Genomic DNA, 19,609 nt, shown 5'->3' with positions numbered 1-19,609 from the left:
AAAACATTCGGTCATTACTCTTCTGAACTTCACGAAGACTACACAAAATATGTGACCTAAGTGTCAATGAAATGGATAAGAGCCTATACTCTGGTTACACAACAACAATGGGATCCTCCTACACACTACAGCCTTCAAAAATGTACCAGAGTGGAGTTGACGCTCACAAACCAGACATAGCAAGATGATTAATACTGCAGAAGCACAAACTGAAGTGTTGGTATTGTGGTATTTGAACAAGACGCTGTTTTAAGCATTGTGATGCCTCAAGCCTGATAGAACTCGGATAACACAGCAGTTATTGTAGTTCAAGGAAGTATCAAATGTGTCACGGGTGAGGCAGCGGTTGTCTTGGCACTCAGTGTGGAAGAACAAGTACTGCTGCATGCAGATAAGCTGATGATAAAGGGGCGATTATTTGACAGGAGCAGAAAATGACACGGACTGCAATATTCTCAATACTTGGCCATCCTGGTGCCACAGACCTCCACTGTTATAGCCCTTGCGCAGGATTGGTTTGATTCAGCTGGTAGCTTTACGGCTGGTTTTGGTTGGCAATGTGTGGAGTAATAGTGATGGTTGGGAATGGGAAGTGGCTGATTCAAGTCTGAGAGTCGCATTGTCCACCAGATTCAATCTTCCTGGCTGCAGGACCCAGTTCCACCTTGCACACCCTCTGGGCAAACTTCAGTGAGCACAATGTCTCTCCCACGTTCCTCTCCAGAGCAGACACCTGGAGTACCAACATCACAACAAAAGGGTCAAAACAAGCATCCACAAAAACAAAATGTACTGCAAACAGCAGAAGGTTATGAGTCTATACTGTCTATACTATACTAGTCTATACTGTATACAGTATATTTGAGTGCTAAACTGACCTGCACCACCATTGCCGTCTTGTTGCCTTTGCCCAGGGAGTCTTGTAACAGGTATGTGAGGCGGGAGTTCCTGAAAGGGACGTGAGTCTGCCGGCCCCTCAATGCCTGGATGACATCCCCCAGTGCCAGCAGGGAGCGGTTGATGTTCTGGGCCTCCTTCAGCCTCTCTCCCTCTGCACCAGACTTCCATACCCTCTCGGAACCAGCCAGATCCACCAAGTTCAACTTGCCTGAGAAAAGAAAGGGAAGTTCCCAGACACTGATGGTGAAATTGCCAGAAACATCTCTTGTGTTTTCTCTACTCTTTCTCAGCGTTGCAACTGTCTACTCCAAAGAATGCAGATATTCATAGTTTTATTCCTTGGGGAGGGTTATTATTTATTCAATTGGCGAATCATTACAAACAATTTTTCCATCACACTGCCCACTCCTTTTAAAATAAACTGATTCACTGAGCATGTGCGCATGACTGACCTGTGGTTTTGGTTCCACTGGCCAGATCAGTGCCGAGCACAGTGATGCAGAGGAGAGCGTGGGAGCGGGAGCTGTGCTGGTTCATCTGAGTGCCGAAGGTGATCCTGTTCCGACGGGCCATGGCTAAAATCTTGAGCAACACAAAGATAATAAGTTTAACGTTTGCTGCCCGTTAGGGAACAATAGTTCATTATATTACTCTCGTATGATCATTTATAACCGTGATTCCCAACCAGGGGTATGAGTACCCCTAGGGTAGTCTCACGTGGTCCGACCCAACGTCTTACGTCAGCACGTTTCCAGCGACAGAGGGTCTGAATTACAAGTCAGCATTTCTGGGTTTTGCCATCAGAAATCCTGTGGCGAAACCTGATTGGGTGGGCTGTTAGGGAAGTCCGTCTCTCTGCATGCATTGGTGCATCGTTCAAAATGTACCACCCCAAAGGTTGCATCATGCCATCCGTGGCTGGTCAATTTATATGCCTGTCATGCATTTTGTTTTGGTCTTAGGGGCGGTCCATAAACCCTTTTCGAGAGTAGTGCACCAGACGTAGATATCTATCTATGGCTGACCTGGAAAGATTGGGGATTACAATTTATCTATCCAAGATGATTAAAAAATTGGACTGCACCTTAATTTTTTTTGATTGTCTTTCTGTATTGTTTTTGTCTGACTTGATGTGACCGCTACGCTGCATACAAGTCAAATTCCTTGTATGTAATCTAATTACCTACTGTGACAATAAAGGTCAATCTGAATCTGAATCTGACAAAAATTCCCCCAGGAATTTCATAAGCCCATTGCTGAAATGGATGTGTGCGCCACAACTAGTTCCTCCCAGCAGGTGTCAACTATAACACTACTAACCAACTATACAGTAGCAGCCATCCATGGATAAATGTCTCAAACGTCCATTTGCTGTCGCTCAAGATTCAGGTACTAAACTTTAGTAGTCTCTTAAAACAGCCGCGTAGGCTCCCGTAATTTTCAAATGCTTCCGCCTACCCGTCTGTACTTCAAGCAGGGAAAACTTGGTCAAAGCAGAAAAGGAAACTCAGGGAAAATAATGAGCGATGATAGGGGGGATGTGATTGGAGAAATACGAGCAGATTTCATCCACTCGTGTTTCTCCAATTACCTGCATCGGTTCGAACTTCCTCCGGTCTGAAGCGTTTCATTTTTCCACAACTTGCTGTGAAGTACAGACTGTATATAGTGCATTCAAAGAATGTAGAAGAGACAGTCTGGCTTGAGAGACTACAGGTTTAGGGGAGCCTGGTGACAAAAGGGAAAAAAAGAGGGCAAGCTCAAACACCGGCAGTTCAGTGAAAAATATATTTTGTATGGATTTAGGCTACTCGTACTGTACGTCCATGGATCCAGTGTTTTCTTTGTGCCACAAAGAACATGCATGAATGAGGGGGTACTATTGGCATGGCAAAACCGCTCAATGGGTACATAAGACAAACTAGAATGACAGCACCATGGATATATGCCTCCCTCCGCCAACAAGTGAGCAGTCAACATGCATGTCTGTCCAGACTTTGATGTTTGAGCCAAACGAGAAGAAATTTTGTCAAGGTGTTACTGAGATATGGCGTTACCGAGCTGAAAATGGTGTTTGAGGTCACAGTGACCTTGACCTTTGACCACCAACATGTAATCAGTTCATCCTTGAGTCCAAGTGGACGTTTGAGGCAAATTAGATGAAATTCCGTCAAGGCGTTCCTGAGATATCACGTTAACGAGCATGAAACGAGCGGCCGTGATGTCACAGTAACCTTGAACTTTGACCACCAAAATCTAATCAGTTCATCCTTTAGTCCAAGTGGATGTTTGAGGCGAATTGGAAGAAACTCCATCAAGGCGTTCTTGAGATATCGCGTTAACAATCTTGAAAATGGCGTTAGTGAGGTCACAGTGACCTTAACCTTAGTCCTTTGACCACCAAAATCGAATTTGTTCATCCCTGAGTTCAAGCTGACATTTGAGCCAAATTGGAAGAAATTCCGTCAAGGCGTTCCTGAGATATTGTGTTAAAGTGCTTGGAAATGGGGTTCGTGAGGTCACCGTGACCTTGAACTTTGACCTGGAACTACCAAAAGCTAATCAGTTCATCCTTGATTCCAAGTGGACGTTTGAGGAAAATTGGATGAAATTCCGTCAAGGCGTTCCTGAGAAATCTCATTCACAAGCATGAAATGAGTGGTTGTGAGGTCACAGTGACCTTGAACTTTGACCTTTGACCACCAAAATCTAATCAGTTCATCCTTGAGTCCAAGTCGACGTTTGAGACAAATTTCATGAAATTGCGTCAAGGCGTTCCTCAGATACCGCGTTAACGAACATCGGAGGGACGTACGTACGTACAGTGACCTTGAACTTTGACCTATGACCACCAAAATCTAATCAGTTCATCCTTGAGTCCAAGTTGACGTTTGAGGCAAATGTCATGAAATTGCATCAAGGCGTTCCTCAGATATCGTGACGAACATCGGACGGACAGATGGACGGACGGACAGACGGACGGACGGACGGACAGACAACCCAAATCCATAAAAAGGTTGTGAACCACTGGCTTAGTGGACAAACATGCATCACCTTCTTGATGTGCTGAAAGCTCTTGACCTCGATGAGCCTGAGGCCCGGCACATGCAGCTGTCCAGTTCCGTCTGGGTTGATCTTTATGTCCAGTTTCTCTCCATCTTTACTGAGCAGATCTCTGTAAAGACACACACACACACACACACACACACACACATCACAACTCAAACAATCAAACAAGCTGTCCAGTGGTATACATTATTTTAGACACTACGCTAAAATGGAATCCAAAGGGAAGCGCCCCGTACCTTAGTACCTCGTTGTAGATCTCCACAGAGCTGACAGTGACGGTGTAAGACCACATGTCCTTTCGGTCTTCTATCTCACTGAACAGGTGTTTCAGGGCTCGCTGGTTGATGCCTGGGTTCTCCGTGCTGCCCTGGAAATCAAAGGGGGGGGAGTTAATATGATACATTATACTGTAGGTCAACCAATTTCAGTTTAATAGCAGAGGTGTGACAAAGGCAACTTAGCTCGGCTTAGCTCACCTAGCTCAACTTAGTCGGTCTCAAGTCCTGAGGCACAAGTCTCAAGTCAAGTCCCAAGTCTAAAATTATATTACCAAGTCAAGTCCACATCATTAGTCTCAAGTCGAATTGTAGAACAGCAGGTCAAGTCAAAACAAATCAATCCAGTAATCCAGTATCCATGTAATATCTTAAAGAAAATAATATCTAGAAATGTTCAATGCAACATGGTTTTAATATGATAAAAACTTGGAAAGAGTATCATGATGACTTCTATAATCAGCATCAACTTCAATAAACTTAGTCAATCCATACAAACAGACATTAAAATTGAGTCGTCTGGTGGAACAAATAAAAATACTTTAGAAATCTTTTGAAGTCATCAAAGTACAAGTCAAAGTCAATACCTAAGTCACCAGAACCCAAAGTCTCATCAAGTCAAGTCTCAAGCAGTTAAAATTGTGACTCAATTCTGAGTCCAAGCCATGTGACTGTGAGTCTCCACCTCTGGTTAACACTATATATATGGCTACTGTAAGCCCCCGTTCACACCATAAGCCGAAGCAACGCTCAACCTAAGCTCTACCTATATGCTGAACCCATAAGTTTAATTTAGGCGTCCTTGTTAACAGGCGAAGCCGTTCACACCACCTGCGCGCGTGTCACGCTGAAGCCACGCTGAAGCCACGCTGAAGACTTATGTTCCAACCGGTTCCAACACAGGCATCAGCCAGTTACTTCCTATTGTGTTTACACTTCCTGTGACAGTACAGTACTAGTGAGCAGGTAAAACAGACGGTGTTTTGAACAGGAAGTCATAACACAACTGGGTCAAGTGGGCGGGGCTACATAAGGTGAATACCTCCATGGTGTAGGTCTTCCCAGAGCCGGTCTGTCCATAGGCAAATATGCAGACATGATAGCCATCAATGCAAGAAGTCACAAGAGGCTCAATCTCCTGAAAGACCTGATGGTAATAAACAACGTTTAGAACGAAGTTCTGGTTACTAACATGAATGCAACATTATTATTATTATTATTATTATCATCATCATCATCTTAATATCCGTCTCGATTTCCCTACCTCTTCCTGTGTGGCCTGAGGGTGGAAGACCTTGTCCAGTTCAAAGGCGCGGCCCTTCCCCTTGCTCATCACGGTGAGGGAGGACTCGTTGTTGGGGTCCGTGGTCACCGCCACAGACTGGCCCTCCTCATGCTGGTCCTCCTTCAGCACAGGCTTCACGCGACACAACACACGGATGTTGCCTGGAGAGAGAAGGGCCCGGGCACTGGCTCAGTTAATGGCACAGAGTTTAGCACCCAGCCGTTACCAACACCTTCTTCAATATCAAATTCAAGCACTTTTTAAGGACTTTCCAGGCCCAATTCCATCAAATTCAAGAACCCAACAAGGCATAGTTTGAGACACGGATCAAGGTTAATTACTGTTACAACAATGAGAATCTTTATAATGAGAACTAGCAGGCTTTACAGAAGCTCACAGACAACAATTAAAAAGAGAGAGGCTTGAATGTGTGAACACTTCTCAACTGTGCTGTGTTACAGTAGATGAACTTCAATTTCTATTCTTGCACAAAATATATAAATTCAGCACTTTCAATGAATCCCATGTCTATTTACCGTATGTCTATTTTCACAAACTTTCAAGGCCTTGACCAACGCCCCCAATTCACAAACTTTCAAGGACTTCAATGACCCATGCGAACCCTGGCACCGCATACGACCATGAGTTTCACCTCTTCTCTCCGTACCTTTGAGCTCTACCAGCTGCTCGTGGTACTTCCTTCGCAACGCAACCTCCTTTCTGTATTTCTCCAGAAGATCTTTGTTCTCCTCGGACATCTCACTGATAGCCGCGCAAATCTGCCATGGAGAAAGTACAAATTATTTGGTAACATTGCCTGTGCTTTTTGTATTACTGCAGATTTATCTTTTTAGTCAGATTTGTGGTTCCCCAGGGGTCCCCAATTACTTTTCACCAAGGGCCACATTTTGCTGAGAGCCGAGGGTGGGGGGCCGCATGGAGCTGGTGCCCGCAGGGAAATTTGGGGCATTTGAAGCCAGATTTGAGGAATAACTCATTTTAAATTAACAGTTGTGATGTCATTATTCAGTCTTAAAGTCGAACTGAACCCGTTCGTCACGTGCATATGAGTCTGTTTCAGACTGAAAACATAGTTTATCTAAGATGACAGGTTGAGAGGCGGGTCATAGTATCATGTCGATGATTTTATTTGACAATTCTGGGGACTGGATTGGGCTTTGGCCAATCCTGGCGTGTTCCGCCTCCAAATCGAGTGGGATTTAGTGTGTTGTGGCGCTCCCCTCGGGAAGAGCCTGGTGACGCGAGGTTTGTGGCTAAGTGGAGCTCAGCGAGCCGCAGGCAGCCAGCTGCCTTCGTGTTGCCGAGCGGAGAGTGCAGCCCGTCGGCCTGGAATCTCCGAAGTGCGACCCCTGACAACCAAGCTCTCGGATGCGCGCGCCATTATCGCTGCTGTAAATACGATAGCCCTGGAATGCGCGTTTTAACGAGCCAGTTAAATTTCTTTGCATTCTTAGAGATTATAGTTTTTGTTTTTTGTTCATGTTTTTAACAATTGGCCAAGTTAGTAGTTAGTTTATGGGATAGGAATTCTGCCAGATGACAGGCACTAGGCGCCATTTTCTACTTCATTTGGAAGAGAAAATTATCCTGAAATGAAGATTTGATTGACAGCTGCATGTCGTGATATGATTGGTTGAAATGGGGTAGAAATTTGATAGTATTAGGTGACGTCAGCAAACTGTACATTACTGTTATCAATGAAATCTTGAAAAATTAACTTTTGATGTGAAAAAGTGTGAAAAACTAAAGAAATTTTAGATTGTTGTGAATTTCTTTGCATACATTATTAAATAGGTGCACTGCATACCCAGGTATTTGAACTAAAAGAAAATAAAAGTCATTTTTGGGTTCAGCTCGACTTTAACCACCAATATTTGATCCTTTTCTCACTCACTCCTATGTCACCACCTGCTCTCCCTGCAGGGCTTGAAATTAACTTTTTTGACCACCTGCCAATATGGCTGCTAGATTTTAAAGTTACCAGCCAATTAGAATTTCCACTAGCAAAATGTTTTTCTTGAAATAAACCAGAATATGAGTGGGTTAATTTAAGCACAAGTATCATCAGTAAGTGGCCCGGGATTCTCAAAGCCTGTGTTGAGGGTCACACAAGAACAAAAATGCACTCTTGAAGCTAAATAAATCCAAAACCGAGTTAATTATTTAAATGTTTACATCAAACTTCCTCAATGTAGAACAGTCATTTCTTACACGTGAGATTACTTTTAGCCTTTTAGCCATCAAGATGATTGAAAGATATTCCATATTCCAGACTGAAATGTTATAACAGAAGTGGAGTATTGGCCAGAATGACATGAACATCTTGCATGTTGCATGTTGCGTTCAGGTGCACTGTATGTTTTTTTTTTTTGCAATTCCAGCGTGGGCCAGACAGCATGCAGGCCGCGGGCCGCTATTTGGGGAACCCTACAGGGGACTGGGGCGTGAAGCAATGTGGAGGCGCTGACCTGCTTCTTGGCGTCGCTGATAGCTGCTCCGTAGAAGTCTGAGAAGTTTCGGACCTGGCTCCTCAGGCTGGCGTAGTCTGTCTTCATGGAGCGCAGGGTTGGAGGGAGCGCTGTCAGACGCTTCTGCAAGCCTGGCCAAAGTAAAAAAACACATGTTCAATAGAGTTTCAGCTTAATATATGACATGTCACTATGCCAAGAAATATTTTCTGTTCTTTATTTCTCTTTAATGTCTGAGTGCACAAACCAAGATGAGTTTCTTTGAGGGTTTAAAGAGCCAGTGCAATGATTTCTACTCAGGAAAAGTTTGATGTTGATTTCTAACACAACGAGCATCGTTTGTGTCAGTTTTTGATGGTTATATGTACCACCGCCACGCTATGATTGTGCCTCCACTGAATGCCAGCAGTTCCATCTTTGGGGAACCAATATCCAGTGTTGGAACCTAGCACTCAGCAACAATGGAGGCATGGGGATTTTGGCTAGTTTGGCAAGTAGCTGGTTGGCTATTGACAGACTATGGGACACGTGATTAACTATGCATCTGGTCAACCAATCAGAACATTCATAAACACCTGGGTGTAGGCTTCATTCTATTGACAAACAGAGGAGTTTTTCAAAGGCCGTTTCCTCAATGCTGACAGTTGGAATCATTTGGGCAACTTTACATTCCTCATATTAAGAAGTGCAACCGTCTGGACCGTTAATTCTTTGATGTGACTCACTGAAGAACTGGTCCTGCAGGCTCTGGAAGTGTTCTGGTGAGCAGGTGGCCGCTGCCTTCACCGCCTCCTCCTTCCTTTCTTCCAAGTGAGCGATCTCCTTCAGCAGTTCCTCTCTCAGTGTACTGATCTCTCGCTCGTACGCTGCAATCTGTGAAGGTTCAGTACTATCATGAGTTCATCTGTCAACTGCATTGATCCGGCTTGTGAATTGCCAGGAGTGAAATGGAAATGTCCCCCTTCTGCTTTTGATTCCCACTCCTTTGATTATAAAACGTATTGTTTGGGTTAATTTGATCGGCTTTATTTGAAATCAAAGCTGAAGGCATCAGGACCGCCATAAATCCACTGCAGCCAACAGAAGTATTAAATTTGTACGCTGATGGCTCTTTAGCGATATTAATATGGACCATTATTGTTAGAAGCACAGATGCAGCCGGAGCCTCAGATTTATGCACAGCTAGAAGCCTGGCAGCCCAGAAAATCATTGGCTCACACATGAAAACAAACAAGTCACCTGTATCACACACAGAGGTGTTTTATATGGACATTTGTGAAATCAAGAAGTGTGTAATGATGATAATGATTATTTCTGCCTTGAATTTCACCAGTTTATCATCACATCAAGTTTTGAGCTGAGTAGAGTTAGTATAAGCTGTTTGCTGTATGCAATCATAATATGTCCGCATCAGTAATGTCTTTTTTCTGCCTGTGTGGGTGTGTATGTGCATTCCAGTGCACATCTGATACCATCTGATACCGATACATGCTGGTGGCTGGTGGCTGGGTGGTTGATAATGCAACAAGAAAAAAACCTTTTCCACTGCATAACATTTTTGGATTACTTTACAACAACGTTATAATACCCGATTCTGTCTCTTGATACCTTGTGCTGCAGATTACAGCTGTATTCATCTGACTTCCTGATTTGTTCCTCCAACTGTTTGCACCGCTCGTTCTGATTGGACAGCTTTTCGGACAATAGGTCATTCCTGTGTCTGGCCTTAGCCAGCTGCTTGACTGTGGCAGGCGATTCCACCTCCACAGTTTGGGTGACATACTGGGAGAGAAGAAACATCTAGTTAGGGTCATCAATTCTAAAGGTCATGATATTCAATTCAATTCAATTCAAACTTTATTTCAGACCCAGGGAGATCCATAATATAATAAAAAGAAAAACAATAAAAAGGCAGTACAATAAATAGTAAGTGTTGATAACAGCACACAGGATACGAAGATACTCAGGGTCTAGTATACAGACATTTATGATACTCTACTGTAGTCTACTGTAGAGGCAATGTGCATGGGCAATTCCCCCAAAATTACCCATATTCCTGCTATATAATAAACACAGAATGACAGTAGATTTTTATCTCAACTGCCTCAAAAAGCTGTTATATGATTGAATTGAAAGCTGTTCTACTATTCAAACCCATTTCAAAAGCTCGTGCGGATAATAATGACCTTAACCACTGGCTCTCTGCCCCTCTCTTTATCCAACTCCAGCTGCAGCTCCCTCACTCTTTCCTCTCGTTTCCTCAGCTCCTCTCCTCTCCTCCACTCGCTTTGTTCACGGTGGCGCTCCAGTTGCGACAGCTGCTCAGCACGCTGTTGTAGGGAGCTCTCAAGCTGCTGCACTCTGCTCCGGAGGTTCTCATTCTCCTACGAGAGGATACAGTACAATGTGACCTACAACAATATGCTAGTTTTTTTCTATTTGCAATCGGTAGTGCGGGCCTTGGTAGCGTACCCGTTCTCTGTCAAAACATGAGTTCTCAGTGGTGCTGGTGCGTCTCACCTTGATGAGCATGCAGCTGGACTGGGAGGGGATGGCTGACAGCTGCTGCAGGAGGCCCTGGGTGACGCTCAGGTTCTGCTTGAGACTCTCGTTCTCTGCTGACAGACACAGCACCCGCTTCTCTGAGTCTGTGGCCCCCTGAGGAGAGAAAGATGCAACTCAAAACCTCAATGCTTTGCTGTGCGAGTACTTGTTTACCACTAACTAATAAGGTGCAGTATAGGACATGCTGACCCTTCTGGCCCTTTTTACAGAGCAGCATTTTGCTCAGGGGAAGAATGTGGGCGTGAAAAGTGCAGTGACGACGACGACGGAAATCAATAGTGTGCAGTGCTTACCGAGGCGGTTCTCAATCTGGACAGCTCCTCCTCGCGCTCCTCAATGCAACTCTTGAGCTCATCGATCTGTGAAAGAAATGAGAAGTTTTGAAAGTTTACTGATACAGGTTTTAAACTCATACAAATGGGAAAATATATATATAAAAAAATTGATGATTTGAGAAACTAGACATGGTGAACTCACAATGCATTCCATTATTTGTAGGGCAATCATTAAATAATGTAATTCCATGTTTTGCATTTCATTGTAGATGAGATAATCAATACCTTTAGATGCCTATTAGATGAGATAATCAAGCTGAGTTAGCTGACACCTTCTCTTACTCAATAATTGCTGATATTATTCAAACAAAGCACATTATGAATGATCAACTTAAAAGGGATAGTTCGGATTTGTTTTATGTGGGGTTGTATGAGGCAAGTAGAGCTGTCTGCTGAGTGTGAACAGGGTCACGAGCAAAAGCTTAAAAAACAACTGAAAAAACAATCTTCACTGTAGCCAGGTGCTCAAATGATATCAGGTGCAGCTCCTGTAGTCTGCAGTGAAGATTTCAGCTAAAAACAGGGTGTAAATTATGTCTTTTCAAGTCAACTTGGCATCTCAGGGCTTGTGGAGACTTGGATTACGCCAGGTGAGCAGAATGGAAGCATTTGATGTTTTTCTTTTTCCTTTTTTTGCTTGTGACCCTGTTCACACTCAGCAGACAGCTCTACTTGCCTGATGCGGTCCGATTTCTTCTTATAAAATAGTTACATTTTTGTCAACAAAATCACCTGTGTTTTTGAAAAATGGACGTATGGATTTCAGGCAGCAAAGTTTCTTTTTAAATGAATGAATAGCATTGCACCTGCTGTTGTAAAGCGTGCATGCGTGAGTGTCGGTCTTGTTCCTTCTGCTCCAGCTGGGAGTGCAGCAGCCGCAGCTCTCCTCTCAGCTTGCTCCTCTCGCCTTGCAGGCCGTACAGAGACTTCACCAGCCGGTGAACCCCAGCCTGGCCCCCTGCATCACCACTAGACTCACCTAGGGGACATACAAAAACAACAACACTATCATCAACCTCTGCATCATCATCATCATCATCACCAGCAGAGTCGGCAGAAGAAACTTAACCATATTCCATTGTTATTTCTGGACTCATTTGCATATTAGGCCACCCAGAAATAGTGTCAGCCTACATCCTTTGAACATCCTTTGACCTGTTTTCTAATATGTAGGCCTCTTCTGTTTAGGCTGAATACCAACAGGATGTGTGAAGGCTTGCATGAGTAAATATTAATGAAGGACATTCAGTTTTCCCTTAAATATCCCTTTCCCACACCATGTAGCCACAGAACATTGCATTGAAGCCAGCGGTATTGTTGCCGTGGTCTCGTTCTCAATTCCCCAGAGCAATATTACACACCTCTTCACGTTCACATGGACCTCTCCAGCCTCTCACGTGCAGCCATGGTCACGTGGAGGAGCAAGATTCACATCTACAAGCAGCAATCAGCTGCAACGTGTTCAACAGAGAGCCGAGCAACATGCCCAAGAGCATCGCTTCCTCCCCCTCGTAATGATTTATCGGGCTCTGTCACATTGGATTTCCAAGGCAGGGCTTTATAGTAATTACTGGTGTCAGTTACTAATGTCAGGTTTGCTGTGTCACAATGGTGCAGGAGGAGGTGGAGAGCAGACTGGCAGGGAAAGTGCTACAGAGAGAGGTGGAGAGGCTACATAATGTGCACTAGAGCTTTCCCAATCTACACAGGAACTGCCATATAGCCTTTTACATGTTAAAACAGCAGCTTCAAATAGTGCAAGAGAACTTGTGTCCCATGTGAAAGACAGATTGAGGTAGGAAAGAAAGCTCGAGAGTCTTCTGGTGCTATTGCAGAGTATGTTACATTCTGGCTAAATAAGTTAAATAGGTGAATGCAACCATTCACTCTAACAGTGGTTCTCAAATGGGGGTCCGGGGACCCCCAGGGGTCTGTGGCACTTTGCCAGGGGGTCCGCGAAAGGTTTACAGGAAAATAAAAATGATTATTATATTTTTGTGTGCAAAAGCTTCATAGTTCAACAAAAATGTTATGCTTTAAATCTAAAATGGTTCATGGATTACATTCTAATCTAACAAACCTATCAATTTAAAAGTCAAGCACGTTACCGTGGAAACAATTAAGCTTAGCCCAAAATCACAAATCAGAATGAGGGGGGTCCCCGGTATATTTTATATCTTGTAAGGGGTCCTTGGCTGAAAGACATTTGAGAACCTCTGTGCTAAGAGATCATAAACTGAAGAGAAGATCACAATACAACCAATGGCACTAGTGGAGAATAATGAAGTGGCTCCACACAGCGCATCCCATCACAGTAAACAAACAAACCCAACAGTGTGTTTAGCTCATAACATTGGGACGTGCTTCCCTGGGCTATTTATAGTCCACACGTGGGGGTTAGCATGTGCTGGGCCTTGTAAGTGCCTTTGCAGGGAAGAAAGCAGCACTCTCACAGATCTTTTATTCATGGCAGAGAGCCAGAGAGTCACTAGTGCCAAACACTTTCGCCACATAATCATGTCCTGTATCTCCATTCTGTACGAGAGAAAAGTCCTCCATTTAACACACCCACACATCGAGCTGCCCAGAGCCTCCTCTGCTTTTCTGACATATTTCTCTCAGGCTATATCACTCACACACGCACACTTGTTAACATGCATAAATGAAACGCACACAAAAGCAAAGTGCTGGAAAGTTGGTGGGTCTGCCCTTCTGTTCTGGGCTCAAAGAGACATCTGGTCAAATGTGAAACACATGATGAGCCGATAGCAACATCTAAAGCTCTGAGGTGAGGTCAGTCACATAGCAACATCTAAAGCTCTGAGGTGAGGTCAGTCACATAGCAACATCTAAAGCTCTGAGGTCAGTCACATAGCAACATCTAAAGCTCTGAGGTCAGTCACATAGCAACATCTAAAGCTCTGAGGTGAGGTCAGTCACAGCTGGACAGCTTCAGTCTGGCCTGATGTCATTGCTAATGGCCAACAACAACCTCGTAAATCGAATCAATCTGCTCCTCTGCTGATTGTCTCCTCCTATAAAAAGATACGCTGTATGTCCCCGGTTGAGGAGGTTGACAAAACCTCACTCTCAACCCAGATGGGTCAACAGTGAACAACCACATCATAACACACTGAATTATATTAGGTAATAAATTGTCTTAAGATGTCTTACAAAACGTCACTCCCTCCCAGGGATCGCGGAACCGCCCGGGCCACCCGGGCCGCGGCCCGGGTACTTTTCAGTTCCCAAAAAAAAAAAAAAAAATTTTTTTTTTTTTTTTTTTTTAGATTTTTTTTTTTTTTTTTTTTTTTTTACAATTAAACCTCATTTACTTATTACACTCGACTGGTTGTTTTTCAGATGTGAGTTGAATCTAAAGTGAACTAAACAAGTCAGATCCACTATAAATGTTTTTCAGTAGATGCTGTGATGTAGCCACAAGAAAGGTGCAATATTAATGTTTTTCAGGAGATGGCGATGTTGCTAGCTATAGGTTCTAAACAAGAAATGTGGTTCAAATGTTTACAGTAGTTTTCCTTTCTTGCTGCACTACAATGTTACAATGCTGTGAGACAGGCCCGGCGTTGGAGGGGGGCCTGACCGGGCCGGGCCCCCCCATTCCCTAAACTGGCCCCCCCATTCATTTTTTTTTTTTTTTTTTGTGTGTGTGCTAAAAACGTTTTTCCGTTTTTCTGTTTTAAAGTTTAAAACGGAATCTGGCTGTCATTAGGCATTGATTAACTGAATGCTATTGCTAACTGTTACTTTGAACCTCCATTTGCAATGATTCTGGCTGGATATTAATTAACTATTGTAAATTTGTCACAATGAATGCAATTTGTGCACAATGTGTAAATACATTTAATATTAATTGTTTAGGCCTATTTGTAAAGTCACAACACATTAGAGATGTCTGTAGTTCCTCATAGATTTAGCCTCTTCCTTTTGCTCTCAAATGCACCAGTTTGACGAATTTTACTTTAAAATGTACAAAATCTTCTTCCGGGGGAGAATCCCCCCGGACCCCCCTTGGCCCCCCCAAGCTAGGGGCAGGCCCCCTCTGTAATTTGGTTCTGGAGCCGGGCCTGCTGTGAGACGGAGCTAAACACAAAAGATGCAATATTAATAGTTTTTCATGAGATACTCAGTATTTAATATTAATACTAATACTAATAATAGAAAAGGAGAAGATACTGAATAATGACATCACAACAGTATAATCCTAATGTTAATTTAAAATTAAATATTCTTCTAAATATGGATAAAAGTCCAAAAAACATAAAATTTTCTTCGGCGCTGCCGAGATTCCATTCCTTACAGCACCCCCTACTTAATAATAGTTCCAGCGCGGCTGCAAAAATATGGTGGCGCATTGTGTCAAGTGTACTGGCTCGGGGAACGGTCCGGCCCCCGGTCCCTTAGGTTTCTGACAATGTGGCCCCCTGAACAATTTAGTTGAATAGCCCTGCTGTAAAACCCAGTTGCCCTCATATTCTGGTTTATTTCAAGAAAAACATTTTGGCTAGTTGAAATTAATTGGCTCCTAACTTTAAAATCTAGCAGCCATATTGGCTGGTGATAAAAAAAAGTTGAATCTCAAACCCTGCATTGAGAGCAGGTGGTGACATAGGAGTGAGTGAGAAAAGGAGCAAATATATGATTGTTAAGACTGAATACTGACATCACAACCGTCTAATCCTAATGTTAATTTAAAATGAGATATTCCTATATGAATCTGGCTTCAAACGACCAAAATCTTTATATGATGATAATAATAATAATCAATGATGGTGGTTCACAGACGTGTGTGTGTGTGTGTGTGGGGGGGGGGGGGGGGCACACACCCCCGACGGGGGGACACGCCCCCCCGACACGCCCCCCGGCCCCCCCAAGTTCAGATGCGTTCCGCTATCCCTGCTCCCTCCCCTCCCTTTAACTCATCTCAGAGCCTGTTTGTTTCTTTACATACGTAGGAGTGGAAAGATCCTGGATTTCTACAGCAACTGTCAATGATATAACTTAGTTCACAAATCTTTAGCATCTATAATGAATAATAAATGTATAATATCTTATCGATATAAGAATGGCTTCCATTTTCCCTCCATCCTCCTCCACCCACCAAAAGATCTCACCCAGTCTGAGACCTTATATCATAAATCCACCTACAATTATTCCCTTGTGCCATTCTCTGCTCCTGTTTTCACACCAGCCTGTCACCCCTTCTCTCTCTCCTTCCAATCCACACCTCCCTCCTCCCTGTGTTTTGATGTCACTTTGCATTACATCAATGCACTACAGTATTTGGGGTTTTTATGCTGTTTTTCTATTTTTAAATTGATTATTTTATTTTTAATTTGCATCTTTGAATATATGAATATATTATAGTATTTGATTGCACTGTTTCCCTTGTGCGTGACGGGTGTATGACAAATAAACAGATAGAATAGCTGTGCTCCATGCTATTCATTGCCCTCTACTGCAGTGGTCCCCAACCACCGGGCCGCGGACCGGTACCGGGCCGCAACGCATTTGGTACCGGGCCGCGAGCATAGGCTATAATATTATAGGCTGTGTGTGGTAGTTGAAACATAGTTTCAAGTTGACGTTTATTTATGTTTGTAGTTGAAACAAAAACATAAATACTGTAGGCTACATACAGTACAACACAAAAGGCTGTTATTTACCCTTTGTTGCCACCTGGTGAGTAAATATATTAAAACCATTAAAATTGACAACCAGTCCGCAACTTTTTTTCCCATGTATCTACCGGTCCTTAGCACAAAAAAGGTTGGGAACCCCTGCTCTACTGTACATCTCCCCTCTCTGTTTTTCTTCATTATCCTATAACTCTAGCCCACCGCCTGGAAATGTCAATCCATTCCAGTCACACCTCAATCTCCCCCTTCCCCAGCCCCCCTCTCCCCCCTCCTCCCTTGTCCCTTCTCCCCCCTCCTCCCTCGTCCCTCCTCTCTCCCTCACCCTCGCTTAGTGGGCTGGGGGTCTGGACGATGGCCTCCTCCAGGCTGCCGATGACGCTGTTTTTGTCCCGGAGGCGAAGGCGGTAGGAGGCTCGCAGGGCCTTCATCTGGTGGCGGTGCTGGACGCGGTGCCTCTTCAACTGGACCCGGTACTGGTCGGCTTGCTGCTGCAGCTGCTGGAAGTGGGAGTACTGCTCCAGAAAACTCAGCAAGTGGGACATCACCGCCACTAAGGGAGACTCTGTCAGCTGGGCAAGGAAAAGAAGCATGGGTTTGCATGCACACATTGAAAGTGGATCAATACTGCAGACGCTTCTCTCTCTGGGGAACTGCTAATATATGCAGCTATTCCCAAGTCAGGTGAGCGGCTCAGTCAAGCTGATGAAAGTGCTCTGCTACCTTTCCTGTTGTTTCCAGTTGCACTTGGGACGCCCTCCTCTTCTCAGCCTCCTGCTTGAAAGACAGAAAGGTGGCCAGAGGAGTGCATGCTGGAGGAGTGCATGCTGGAGGAGTGCATGCTGGAGGAGTGCATGCTGGAGGAGTGCATGCTGGAGGAGTGCATGCTGGAGGAGTGCATGCTGGAGGAGTGCATGCTGGAGGAGTGCATGCTGGAGGAGTGCATGCTGGAGGAGTGCATGCTGGAGGAGTGCATGCTGGAGGAGTGCATGCTGGAGGAGTGCATGCTGGAGGAGTGCATGCTGGGATGTCCGGGCCATCTTCCTCGTCCTCATCGCTCAGAGACGGGTCATCACTGTCACTGCTACTGCCTGGGTGAGTGGCATACACAACAAACAGTGAAGGAATCTGTATAGACATTCATTCATCAATTATAGCAGCAACACTCCACATCGTAACCCTTATATTATTCAATGCTACAGCCATTATAATTATACTGGACTATAAATATGCAACAGTGCTACCTGACCAGTGACCACACTCACTTGAATCACTAAGCCGAGCACAAGCCTGTTTTCCCATCTTGGGGGTGTGGCCATTTCTCCTCCTACTCCCTGTTTCCATGGAAACATGTCCTGGCTCCTGAGCACAGCAACAGACATGAGGGGTGAGACGGTGATACATGGACAAAATATTTACACATCACATCGGACAGCGGTTCTCTACGCGTGGTCCGGGGACCACCAGGGGGGTCCTTGAGGAGCTTCCAGGGGGTCCCCAGCAAACTGACAAATTATTCTGCATTATTTCATTATCAAGAAGTTAATACGATTCGAGAATGTAGAAGAACTAGGGAGCTTGCATAATCAGTGATTATGACATCACTGATGACATTATCAGTGAGTCTTATGACATCAGTGATGTCACAGTGCCTCCTATGACATTATCAGTGGGACAAAAATTGAAACAGACAGACAAACATTTTCCACATGCTCCCTTTTATAGATATAGATAGATGACTGTTCTGATCCTAGTTTGTCCGTGCATCTCTCTACTTAGAATACAGATAGTCGTGGGATTCTGGACAAAACCATAATCTGGTTTGGGTCCGAGAGACAACATCTCATCCAATGGTTGTCTGTGGCTCTAATGTGGACTAAATTGGATTCCTTACACAGACATGCACACAGCTACATGGCAACGACACCACTTTGCAGAGCCTCTATGCAGGAGGAGGCTGTAGTCCTATTTTCAGACTGTCAGGAGATTGGGGGGCACATGCATCTTACCTGAAAAAACGTTTTCCTTTCCCGAGCCCCGAGGCTGGAGATGATGTGGTCAGACTTACCTCGGAGGCAGCTCCACGTGCCCCCTCCTCTTCCTCCTCCTCCTTCTTAAAGACGGTGTAGAAGATGTAGACTAAAAGGGAGTAGAAGGCATACATCTCTGCCACCCGGTCCAAGAGTCGCTGGAAATGTCAGCTCAACTGGACGGAAAAAAAGAAAAGCTTCAAAAGGATCCTCAGGGTCTCACACCTCCACTCACCCTGCAGAAAAATGTATGCAAAATTCTGAATGAATATTAAACAAATGGCAATAAACCCACTTAGGTTTGCTTACGCCAGGACTTTTCCACTGAGGTTAACACCATTTTATTTTCACCACGCCTCTCCATCACATAATTATCTCCTACTCCTTACCATCACATATCCTTTCTTAGGTGATGACAATCTGACATTTCAGCAGTTTGTGTTCTCCTCTCACACGCCATCTGTGTTGTCAATGACAAATCCTCCCGTGCAGTCCTTGTTCTCAGAGCTGCCACCACAGCATCCCAGCACCGTGCAGCTCCTGTGACTCCCTCTCTCTCCTCCTCCCTTCCTCTCCGCTCCATCCACAGGCTGCTTCTGCAGTGGGCATGCTCAGTGCAGCTTCCCCATCCTCTGCAGTGGGCATGCTCAGTGCAGCTTCCCGGTCCTCTGCAGTGGGGAAGTGGTAGATATTGGAGATGGGTTGATTTGGGGGGTTCACACCGACACCAGCAGCCCGAGCCGGAGGAGAGGAGCCAGGTTCCACATCTGATGCGCCCTACTTGGAAGGGACTAGTAACCAGTGTTTGTGTATTTTCAAATACCTTCATCTGATAAGTGGCACAACAATAAGACAGTTGGATATGAGCCAGGAGATTTTTGCAACGCAATGTAAAGTTACATAATTGGAGTGATTTATCTGATAAACAAAGATATCATTTAGTCAAATTCCATGTTTTTCTTTCTTTCAGTTAAAAGTATAAATTGCTGTGTTTGTTAACATAG

General features: G+C 44.3%; 1 protein-coding gene across 1 annotated transcript; it reads right to left on the bottom strand.

The window, feature by feature from the left end:
• Window positions 1-601: 601 nt before the first annotated feature.
• LOC310787769 (kinesin-like protein KIFC3) lies at window positions 602-18,739 on the bottom strand (the record flags this gene model as incomplete). The annotated part of the gene is made up of 20 exons (XM_083649256.1): window positions 602-733; window positions 879-1,108; window positions 1,353-1,482; window positions 3,955-4,075; window positions 4,206-4,336; window positions 5,287-5,391; window positions 5,509-5,690; window positions 6,197-6,308; window positions 8,019-8,149; window positions 8,744-8,891; window positions 9,627-9,800; window positions 10,205-10,402; window positions 10,539-10,676; window positions 10,877-10,942; window positions 11,725-11,897; window positions 16,901-17,147; window positions 17,299-17,387; window positions 17,598-17,666; window positions 17,841-17,937; window positions 18,644-18,739. The coding sequence occupies 20 exons, from the start codon at window positions 18,737-18,739 to the stop codon at window positions 602-604; spliced, it is 2,769 nt and encodes a 922-aa protein (XP_083505382.1).
• Window positions 18,740-19,609: the final 870 nt, after the last annotated feature.

The sequence above is a fragment of the Poromitra crassiceps genome (genome assembly GCF_964638095.1).
Source record: "Poromitra crassiceps genome assembly, chromosome: 1".
Classification (NCBI taxonomy): domain Eukaryota; kingdom Metazoa; phylum Chordata; class Actinopteri; order Beryciformes; family Melamphaidae; genus Poromitra; species Poromitra crassiceps.
This window is presented reverse-complemented; position numbering and strand designations above follow the sequence as displayed.